General features: G+C 38.0%; 1 protein-coding gene across 1 annotated transcript; it reads left to right on the forward strand.

Moving 5' to 3' along the window:
* The first annotated feature begins 201 nt into the window (after nucleotides 1-201).
* On the forward strand, nucleotides 202-4,300 carry LOC128232494 (uncharacterized). The gene is made up of 5 exons (XM_052946066.1): nucleotides 202-278; nucleotides 921-1,116; nucleotides 1,372-1,486; nucleotides 2,229-2,318; nucleotides 3,503-4,300. Exons 2-5 carry the CDS (start codon nucleotides 934-936, stop codon nucleotides 3,694-3,696), a joined length of 582 nt encoding a protein of 193 aa, XP_052802026.1. The 5' UTR covers nucleotides 202-278; nucleotides 921-933; the 3' UTR covers nucleotides 3,697-4,300.
* Nucleotides 4,301-12,517: the final 8,217 nt, after the last annotated feature.

The following is a 12,517-nucleotide window of genomic DNA, read 5'->3' on the forward strand; positions in this document are numbered from 1 at the left end:
TCTTTACAAATATTCCCCTATGAATAAATATCTAACTAATATTACTAATAGCAGCTGAATCTTACTAGCTTTACTAAATTATACCACCGTCCATGCCTTCTTTCATTTTTAGTAAAAAAAATGACAGAAAGAAAACTGTTGTATGTTACTTTTAACGTTCATATTGCAGTTGCGCCCCTTGTTTGTGAGTACGACATTGCAGTTGCGCCCCTTGTTTGTGAGTACGACAATTATTTTATTTGACATAGCTTGACAAAACACACATAGTTCGGTACCAGGTAAGTAGCGTGCCAGTGTTTTAGCTTTGTTAGTACTGCCGAAATTTTAAATTTTTCATCAGACAATTTATTGTCAGTTTTATAAAATCAATGATTGACTGACCACTTGACAGGGGTTTATTATCTTATAGACTTAATTAATATGAAATGTTGTTATGCAACACCACTATGGCCACGCCCCCTCATCAGTTACCAAAAAAGCAAAAAATATTCCCAGGCCTATAAAAAATGATTGGGGAACTGTAACTACCGGTAGAACTAAAGTAAAAATAAATAAATTGATACTACACTGTAATATTTGTATTAATAAGTATAATTTTTGTTATTCAGTACATACTACATGTACATGTAGTTACACTGCTGAGCCTGGGACCAATAATGTAATCCTACTCCCAGGCTGAGCTGACAGCGTAACTTTCACTTCTTAGCCTTCTCATATCTTTGTTAAACACCCCTTGACCCAAAACCTGATCTGGGGACATATTAAATAAACATCTAGCTGTTTTGATTGGTCATATAAGATTTATTGGCCAATGAAAACACTTAAATTATGCTCCTTAGTGAAAATCAATCTGCAATGTAAGTTGTATATTGAATACCACCCCAGGTGTCTGGGCATTCATTTCCTCACCTTTATTAAAGGTTTGAGCAAAGCATGACAGATTCAGGAAGTACGGAGGAAGGGACAGTAAGCTCGCCGGGGATAGGCATGAGACTGTGCATAGCTGGAATTTCAGCCAAATTCCCGTCAGTGCCAAATATTTCAACTGCAGATCTTGCACAGCTTATGAAAAACTCATCAGGACAGTCAGCAGATTCAGGAAAGCTTGTCATTCTGGTAAGAAGCGTTATATCTAAGGCAGAAAATGTTTTAAGCAATAATTTTATCTACCGGGTACTAGTCAGTATGGCTAAAAAAAATCAAGCGTTGTAATTGACACATAAGCTAAGGTATATTTATGGACTTGGCCTTTACCTCTTGAGAAGATTAAGGTGAGGTCACATGGCATTGGGTTTGAGTTCCGGGGATACATCTTGATGAAACATAATTTCTGATAAATGTTGAATATTAATACTCTGCCTTGTTTAACAGGACACAAGACCAGAAGAAGAATACAGCATAAGTCGTATTCCTGGTGCAACGCGTGTGGATTACACTGATGAGGTGAACAATATACTAGAAGCTGTACCTCAACTCGCCTCCATAGGTCAGTAGTGAACAATGTCTCATAGGACGCTATGTTAAGATTTGCAAATTTCAATGAATAACCATGTCATATAAAAAAATCACACAAAGCCTTTTTTTTTTTCAATTTTTTTTAGTTGCACCATCATCAACAGATAAAAAAAATCATAGAAAGGAAGTGACGTTAACATCATACTCTGTTTGATGACAGCATGTGGTGTAACAGTTTTAGAAAGGGTTTTTTTAGTGAAAAAGCAGAGGATATGATAATCTTGGTTTGGGTAATTTTAGTAGGAGTATTAGCATATCCTTTTAAGTATGCATGTATGTTAAAGCTGCACTCTCACAGATTTACCATTTTTACAACTTTTTTATTTTTTGTCTTGGAAAGAGCAAATATATGCGTAAATATCTGCAAACCAATGATATAAGATTACTGACAAAAATCAGATCGTAGATTTTCATATTTCCGTTCGAGAATTAATGTTTTATGGCCAAAACCGGTAACTATCGGTTTAAGAAAAATGCATAAAACATCAATTTTTGAACTTAAATACAAAAATCTGCAATTTTATTTTTTGTCAGCAGTCTTATTTAACTGGTTTCCATGGATTTTCGCAAAAATTGGCTCGTTACAAGACAAAAAATAAAAAAAGTTGTCAAAACGTCCAATCTGTGAGAGTGCAGCTAATTATTATATATCCATTAATGTTTTCATCTATTGCCATTAAAGGCTTATGCTTGAAAACTCATCTTATTTTCAGATAGCGAGACCAAAGTTGTGTGTTATTGTTCTGTGGGCTATCGGTCTTCACTTGTTGCTGATAAGCTGAACAAGTTCTTTGAGAATTCAGGTGTGTTTATCAAAAGTACTGTACATGTTCAAATGAATGTAAATAAATTGAACCCTAATTGCTGTTAAATTTGAAAAATGTTGCTATTGATAATTATTAAGTGTCAATTATATTTTCATGCACAATGTTTAGCTCAACTATTCAAATAATAAGGAGAACTATTCTACTCACCCTGGCATCTGTGTCACTATCAGTGCTACTGTCACCCCTTTGGTGAAGTTTCCGTGCATGTTTCTATCAGAGCTGTATCTCTGTCACTTTATGTGTTGGATTAGTGCATTACACAAGGCTTGCCAGTCATCACACTTACTAAACTAATCAAGTAAAGCAACTCTAGGTTAAACAGTTATTACCCTTGCTTGTCTTAGAAATTATGGTAAAAGTTGCTTTTCACAGTAACCATATTTTGTATTTGATTGATAATTTATACAATGCTTCCCAGCCATCAACCAACTAAAAAGCTCAAGTAATACAACTCTTCACTTGATATATATTGCAAATTATTGCCCTTGTTTTTTTAAGAAATTCAAATTCAAGAAAAATGACATATCCCCTTGTTTGTTTTAGAAATTCCTTTTAAAGTTTAGCATGCATAAACCTTTTACCATTGGCTTTTGATCAAATTCATGAAAAATGACACTTCCCCTAGGACCGCCTGTCATATCATTATGAAACTTTGCAGGAAGTTTCCTGATATTGAGTTTTATTGTTCAAAGAATTTTGATTATTCAAAAAACTAGGTCATTACATGCAGGTCTTAAAAGAAAAAGACATTGCAGAAACCTGTTGACCAGTATTCATGAAACTACATGTATACAGAAAGGTGCATGACAATGACCTGTGACAGTTAAACAGGCGTGGCCCTCCAAATTTCTTTTGATTTGTCATAAGCCTCTGTCAAAGTCTGCACTTTTTTGCACAGTCAAGCATGCTGTCTTATGAACAGCTCTTGTATAGAAAATCTACTGTTTAATAAAGAGAAATGAACAGGAATATTATGTCGAGAGTTACAATAGTAAGACAAAATATTCTTTTTAATTCCTTTCTTTAAAATAATTTCCTTGTTTCTGAAAAAAAAAATGTTCGGATTGAAATGAATCTATCTTACACTCTCGACCATGGGAGATAATTATGATCTTACATGCTAGAGCATGATGTTTCACAGTTTGTAATGTTAATTACAGGGGCTGCACCTACTCAACCAAAAGTGACCAACCTTGAAGGCAGTTTATTCAAATGGGCCAATGAAAATAGACCTCTAGTGGATGAAAAAGGGGAGAGAACTGTATATGCTCATCCATACAATGCTGTGTATGGTAAACTGTTGAACAGCGAGCTCAGAAAAAGTTTCCATGACAATAAGGACGCAAAAATGTAGAAATGCTGTGGGATTATGTATTCTAAGGTGTCACATCTGCCGACTAGAAGATTTATCTTTAAGTAAAAGATGTTTTGTCCAAATCACCGATAAAAAAAATCACCTAAAAATTTCACCTCATCGATGAAAGTGCAGCAACTTTTGTATTGCGAACTAAATTTGTGTGCTATATATCGTGTTTAATCATTGAGTTTATATCAGAAATACCTGAATTGGATGAAACTATGTTTATTAGAAAATGTGTGGTGGTAGCGCGATTGATTGAAAATAATGTTAAGATTTTCTGTTGTAATTGTACCTATTTATAACTGATTGTTTGTTATGTGTGTAATTTTGATAATTGATCAAACATAATGTTAATTGAAGATTTTCTGTTATTATTGTACCTATTTATAACCGATTGTTTGTTATTTGTGTAAATTGTCAAGACTACATGTATATCAGAACAATACCAACATACATGTATAAGACAAAGACATATTTGATGATTATGAAATCTACCCAATTCTTTCCGATTTTAGAAAATATATTTTTTTATCATATAAGTAAGTAGAAATGTTATTTTGCTTGCTTATTGTATTTATTTGTACATGTATTGTTTGAATAAAAGAATGAAACAAGACTATTATTATAAGACTCAGTATGTATAACTATATTGTTGTATTCTGTACAATGTAAAAACTCATTGATTGATGCTGTATTTTGACATACTCGGTACATTATTTCTATTCTGTAATTATCATTGAAATTACAAGTTGTTGAAATGTTTTACTTTGCTTAAAACGCTTTAAACTAACCTTTATCTTTATACATATGTATGCGCTGTTCCCAGCATAAGGCGACCTTGATCTTTTAAGTTTATTACTAGCATTGTGTTACCTTGAGGTGAGCATCAACTCTATTACCAGCATTAGGTGATATTGTTCTCTATTACCATCATGAAGTGTCCTTGAACTCATTTACCAGCATTAGGTGATTTAGAACTCTATAACCAGCATTAGGCAACATTGTACCCTATTACTAGCATTTGGTTATCTAGAACTCTTTAACCAGCATTAGGCAATATTGTACTCTATTACCAGCATTAGGTGATCTAGAACTCTATAATCAGTTTAGGCAACAGTGTTCTCTATTACCAGCATTAGGTGATCTAGAACTCTATAATCAATTTAGGCAACAGTGTTCTCTATTACCAGCATTAAGTGATCTTGAGGTGTGAAATCTATAATACGTACTCTATTACCAGGATGAGGCAACGTTGTACTCTATAACCAACATGAGGCGACAGTGTACGCTATTATCAACATGAGGCGACATTGTATTCTATTACCAGCATGAGGTGACATTGTACTCTATTACCAGCATGAGGCAACATTGTACTCTATTACCAGCATGAGGCAACATTGTACTCTATTACCAGCATGAGGCAACATTGTACTCTATTACCAGCATGAGGCAACATTGTACTCTATTACCAGCATGAGGTGGCATTGTACTCTATTACCAGCATGAGGCAACATTGTACTCTATTACCAGCATGAGGCAACATTGTACTCTGTTACCAGCATGAGGCGACATTGTACTCTATTACCAGCATGAGGCGACATTGTACTCTATTACCAGCATGAAGCGATAGTTTATTCTATTACCAGCATGAGGCAACATTGTACTCTGTTACCAGCATGAGGCAACATTGTACTCTATTACCAGCATGAGGCAACATTGTACTCTATTACCAGCATGAGGCAACATTGTACTCTATTACCAGCATGAGGCGACATTGTACTCTATTACCAGCATGAGGCAACATTGTACTCTATTACCAGCATGAGGCAACATTGTACTCTATTACCAGCATGAGGCGACATTGTACTCTATTACCAGCATGAAGCGATAGTTTATTCTATTACCAGCATGAGGCAACATTGTACTCTGTTACCAGCATGAGGCAACATTGTACTCTATTACCAGCATGAGGCAACATTGTACTCTATTACCAGAATTAGGCGACATTGTACTCTATTACCAGCATGAGGCAACATTGTACTCTGTTACCAGCATGAGGCAACACTGTACTCTGTTACCAGCATGAGGCGACATTGTACTCTATTACCAGCATGAGGCAACATTGTACTCTATTACCAGCATGAGGCGACATTGTACTCTGTTACCAGCATGAGGCAACATTGTACTCTGTTACCAGCATGAGGCAACATTGTACTCTGTTACCAGCATGAGGCAACATTGTACTTTATTACCAGCATGAGGCAACATTGTACTCTATTACCAGCATGAGGTGACATTGTACTCTATTACCAGCATGAGGCAACATTGTACTCTATTACCAGCATGAGGCAACATTGTACTCTATTACCAGCATGAGGCGACATTGTACTCTATTACCAGCATGAGGCAACATTGTACTCTATTACCAGCATGATGCAACATTGTACTCTATTACCAGCATGAGGCGACATTTTACTCGATAACCAGCATGAGGTGACATTGTACTCTATTACCAGCATGAGGCAACATTGTACTCTGTTACCAGCATGAGGCAACATTGTACTCTATTATCAGCATGAGGCGACATTGTACTCTGTTACCAGCATGAGGCAACATTGTACTCTATTACCAGCATGAGGCGACATTTTATTCGATTACCAGCATGAGGTGACATTGTACTCTGGTACCAGCATGAGGCGACATTTTACTCGATAACCAGCATGAGGTGACATTGTACTCTATTACCAGCATGAGGCAACATTGTACTCTGTTACCAGCATGAGGCAACATTGTACTCTATTACCAGCATGAGGCGACATTGTACTCTTTTACCAACATTAGGCAACATTGTACTCTATTACCAGCATGAAGCGATAGTTTGTTCTATTAGCAGCATGAGGCGACATTTTACTCTATTACCAGCATGAGGCAACATTGTACTCTATTACCAGCATGAGGCAACATTGTACTCTATTACCAGCATGAGGCAACATTGTACTCTATTACCAGCATGAGGCGACATTGTACTCTATTACCAGCATGAGGCAACATTGTACTCTATTACCAGCATGAGGCGACATTGTACTGACGACATTGTACTCTTTTACCAACATTAGGCAACATTGTACTCTATTACCAGCATGAAGCGATAGTTTGTTCTATTAGCAGCATGAGGCGACATTTTACTCTATTACCAACATTAGGCAACATTGTACTCTATTACCAGCATGAAGCGATAGTTTATTCTATTAGCAGCTTGAAGCGACATTGTACTCTTTAACCAACATTAGGCAACATTGTACTCTATTACCAGCATGAAGCGATAGTTTGTTCTATTAGCAGCATGAGGCGACATTTTACCCTATTACCAACATAAGGCAACATTGTACTCTATTACCAGCATGAAGCGATAGTTTATTCTATTACTTGCATTAGGCGACATTGTACTCTTTTACCAACATTAGGCAACATTTTACTCTATTACCCGGATGAAGCGATAGTTTATTCTATTACCAGCATGAAGCGATAGTTTATTTTATTACCAGCATGAGGCGACAGTGTATTCTAGCTATTACCAGCATGAGGCGACATTGTATTCTATTACCAGCATGAGGCGACATTGTACTCTATTACCAGCATGAGGCGACATTGTATTCTATTACCAGCATGAAGCGATAGTTTATTCTATTACCAGCATGAGGCGACATCGTACTCTATTACCAGCATGAGGCGACATTGTACTCTATTACCAGCATGAGGCGACATTGTACTCTATTACCAGCATGAGGCAACAGTGTACTCTATTACCAGCATGAGGCGACATTTTACTCGATTACCAGCATGAGGTGACATTGTACTCTATTACCAGCATGAGGCAACATTGTACTCTATTACCAGCATGAGGCAACATTGTACTCTGTTACCAGCATGAGGCAACATTGTACTCTATTACCAGCATGAGGCAACATTGTACTCTATTACCAGCATGAGGCAACATTGTACTCTATTACCAGCATGAGGCGACATTTTACTCGATTACCAGCATGAGGTGACATTGTACTCTATTACCAGCATGAGGCAACATTGTACTCTATTACCAGCATGAGGTGGCATTGTACTCTGTTACCAGCATGAGGCAACATTGTACTCTATTACCAGCATGAGGCAACATTGTACTCTATTACCAGCATGAGGCGAAATTTTACTCGATAACCAGCATGAGGCAACATTGTACTCTATTACCAGCATGAGGCAACATTGTACTCTATTACCAGCATGAGGCAACATTGTACTCTATTACCAGCATGAGGCGACATTTTACTCTGTTACCAGCATGAGGCAACATTGTACTCTATTACCAGCATGAGGCGACATTTTACTCGATAACCAGCATGAGGCAACATTGTATTCTATTACCAGCATGAGGTGACATTGTATTCTTTTACCAGCATGAGGCAACCTTGTACTCTATTACGTGCATGAGGCGACATTGTACTCTATTATCAACATGAGGCTACAGAATATTCTATTACCGGCATGAGGCGACAGTGTATTCTATTACCAGCATGAGGCAACATTGTACTCTATTACCATCATGAGGCGACATTGTATTCTATTTCCAGCATTAGGCATCATTGTACTCTATTACCAGCATGAAGCGACATTGTATTCTATTTCCAGCATTAGGCATCATTGTACTCTATTACCAGCATGAGGCGACATTGTATTCTATTTCCAGCATTAGGCATCATTGTACTCTATTACCAGCATGAGACGACATTGTACTCTTTTACCAACATTAGGCAACATTGTACTCTATTACCAGCATGAAGCGATAGTTTGTTCTATTAGCAGCATGAGGCGACATTTTACTCTATTACCAACATTAGGCAACATTGTACTCTATTACCAGCATGAAGCGATATTTTATTCTATTAGCAGCTTGAAGCGACATTGTACTCTTTTACCAACATTAGGCAACATTGTACTCTATTACCAGCATGAAGCGATAGTTTATTCTATTAGCAGCTTGAAGCGACATTTTACTCTATTACCAACATAAGGCAACATTGTACTCTATTACCAGCATGAAGCGATAGTTTATTCTATTACTTGCATGAGGCGACATTGTACTCTTTTACCAACATTAGGCAACATTTTACTCTATTACCCGGATGAAGCGATAGTTTATTCTATTACCAGCATGAAGCGATAGTTTATTTTATTACCAGCATGAGGCGACAGTGTATTCTAGCTATTACCAGCATGAGGCGACATTGTATTCTATTACCAGCATGAGGCGACATTGTACTCTATTACCAGCATGAGGCGACATTGTATTCTATTACCAGCATGAAGCGATAGTTTATTCTATTACCAGCATGAGGCGACATTGTACTCTATTACCAGCATGAGGCGACATTGTACTCTATTACCAGCATGAGGCGACATTGTACTCTATTACCAGCATGAGGCAACAGTGTACTCTATTACCAGCATGTGGCGACATTGTACTCTATTACCAGCATGAGGCGACATTGTATTCTATTACCAGCATGAGGCGACATTGTATTCTATTACCAGCATGAAGCGATAGTTTATTCTATTACAAGCATGAGGCGACATTATACTCTATTACCAGCATGAGGTGACATTGTACTCTATTACCAGCATGAGGCGACATTGTACTCTATTACCAGCATGTGGCGACATTGTACTCTATTACCAGCATGAGGCGACATTGTATTCTATTACCAGCATGAGGCGACATTGTATTCTATTACCAGCATGAAGCGATAGTTTATTCTATTACCAGCATGAGGCGACATTGTACTCTATTACCAGCATGAGGCGACATTGTACTCTATTACCAGCATGAGGCGACATTGTACTCTATTACCAGCATGAGGCAACAGTGTACTCTATTACCAGCATGAGGCGACATTTTACTCGATTACCAGCATGAGGTGACATTGTACTCTATTACCAGCATGAGGCAACATTGTACTCTATTACCAGCATGAGGCAACATTGTACTCTGTTACCAGCATGAGGCAACATTGTACTCTATTACCAGCATGAGGCAACATTGTACTCTATTACCAGCATGAGGCAACATTGTACTCTATTACCAGCATGAGGCGACATTTTACTCGATTACCAGCATGAGGTGACATTGTACTCTATTACCAGCATGAGGCAACATTGTACTCTATTACCAGCATGAGACAATATTGTACTCTGTTACCAGCATGAGGCAACATTGTACTCTATTACCAGCATGAGGCAACATTGTACTCTATTACCAGCATGAGGCGAAATTTTACTCGATAACCAGCATGAGGCAACATTGTACTCTATTACCAGCATGAGGCAACATTGTACTCTATTACCAGCATGAGGCAACATTGTACTCTATTACCAGCATGAGGCAACATTGTACTCTATTACCAGCATGAGGCGACATTTTACTCTGTTACCAGCATGAGGCAACATTGTACTCTATTACCAGCATGAGGCGACATTTTACTCGATAACCAGCATGAGGCAACATTATATTCTATTACCAGCATGAGGTGACATTGTATTCTTTTACCAGCATGAGGCAACCTTGTACTCTATTACCAGCATGAGGCGACATTGTACTCTATTACCAGCATGAGGCAACATTGTACTCTATTACCAGCATGAGACAATATTGTACTCTGTTACCAGCATGAGGCAACATTGTACTCTATTACCAGCATGAGGCAACATTGTACTCTATTACCAGCATGAGGCGAAATTTTACTCGATAACCAGCATGAGGCAACATTGTACTCTATTACCAGCATGAGGCAACATTGTACTCTATTACCAGCATGAGGCAACATTGTACTCTATTACCAGCATGAGGCAACATTGTACTCTATTACCAGCATGAGGCGACATTTTACTCTGTTACCAGCATGAGGCAACATTGTACTCTATTACCAGCATGAGGCGACATTTTACTCGATAACCAGCATGAGGCAACATTATATTCTATTACCAGCATGAGGTGACATTGTATTCTTTTACCAGCATGAGGCAACCTTGTACTCTATTACCAGCATGAGGCGACATTGTACTCTATTATCAACATGAGGCTACAGAATATTCTATTACCGGCATGAGGCGACAGTGTATTCTATTACCAGCATGAGGCAACATTGTACTCTATTACCATCATGAGGCGACATTGTATTCTATTTCCAGCATTAGGCATCATTGTACTCTATTACCAGCATGAAGCGACATTGTATTCTATTTCCAGCATTAGGCATCATTGTACTCTATTACCAGCATGAGGCGACATTGTATTCTATTTCCAGCATTAGGCATCATTGTACTCTATTACCAGCATGAGACGACATTGTACTCTTTTACCAACATTAGGCAACATTGTACTCTATTACCAGCATGAAGCGATAGTTTATTCTATTAGCAGCTTGAAGCGACATTTTACTCTATTACCAACATAAGGCAACATTGTACTCTATTACCAGCATGAAGCGATAGTTTATTCTATTACTTGCATGAGGCGACATTGTACTCTTTTACCAACATTAGGCAACATTTTACTCTATTACCCGGATGAAGCGATAGTTTATTCTATTACCAGCATGAAGCGATAGTTTATTTTATTACCAGCATGAGGCGACAGTGTATTCTAGCTATTATCAGCATGAGGCGACATTGTACTCTATTACCAGCATGAGGCGACATTGTATTCTATTACCAGCATGAAGCGATAGTTTATTCTATTACCAGCATGAGGCGACATTGTACTCTATTACCAGCATGAGGCGACATTGTACTCTATTACCAGCATGAGGCAACAGTGTACTCTATTACCAGCATGTGGCGACGTTGTATTCTATTACCAGCATGAGGCGACATTGTATTCTATTACCAGCATGAAGCGATAGTTTATTCTATTACCAGCATGAGGCGACATTGTACTCTATTACCAGCATGAGGCGACATTGTACTCTATTACCAGCATGAGGCGACATTGTACTCTATTACCAGCATGAGGCGACATTGTACTCTATTACCAGCATGTGGCGACATTGCACTCTATTACCAGCATGAGGCGACATTGTATTCTATTACCAGCATGAGGCGACATTGTATTCTATTACCAGCATGAAGCGATAGTTTATTCTATTACCAGCATGAGGCAACATTGTACTCTATTACCAGCATGAGGCAACATTGTACTCTTTTACCAGCATGAGGCAACATTGTACTCTGTTACCAGCATGAGGCAACATTGTACTCTATTACCAGCATGAGGCAACATTGTACTCTATTACCAGCATGAAGCGATAGTTTATTCTATTACCAGCATGAGGCAACATTGTACTCTGTTACCAGCATGAGGCAACATTGTACCTTATTACCAGCATGAGGCAACATTGTACTCTATTACCAGCATGAGGCAACATTGTACTCTATTACCAGCATGAGGCAACATTGTACTCTGTTACCAGCATGAGGCAACATTGTACTCTATTACCAGCATAAGGTAACATTGTACTCTATTACCAGCATGAGGCAACATTGTACTCTGTTACCAGCATGAGGCAACATTGTACTCTATTACCAGCATGAGGTAACATTGTACTCTATTACCAGCATGAGGCAACATTGTACTCTATTACCAGCATGAGGCAACATTGTACTCTATTACCAGCATGAGGCAACATTGTACTCTATTACCAGCATGAGGCGACATTGTACTCTATTACCAGCATTATACGACATTTTACTCTATTACCAGCATGAGGCG

This window comes from Mya arenaria, chromosome 4 (genome assembly GCF_026914265.1).
Source record: "Mya arenaria isolate MELC-2E11 chromosome 4, ASM2691426v1".
Lineage (NCBI taxonomy): Eukaryota > Metazoa > Mollusca > Bivalvia > Myida > Myidae > Mya > Mya arenaria.

What these genes read in the sequence shown, in the direction of transcription:
- LOC128232494 (XM_052946066.1), top strand. Translation starts at nt 934, where the DNA reads ATGACAGATTCAGGAAGTACGGAGGAAGGGACAGTAAGCTCGCCGGGG. An exon ending in CAGGAAAGCTTGTCATTCTG is followed by an intron (nt 1,117 to 1,371) that starts GTAAGAAGCGTT and finishes CTTGTTTAACAG; the next exon opens with GACACAAGACCAGAAGAAGA. An exon ending in CAAGTTCTTTGAGAATTCAG is followed by an intron (nt 2,319 to 3,502) that starts GTGTGTTTATCA and finishes TGTTAATTACAG; the next exon opens with GGGCTGCACCTACTCAACCA.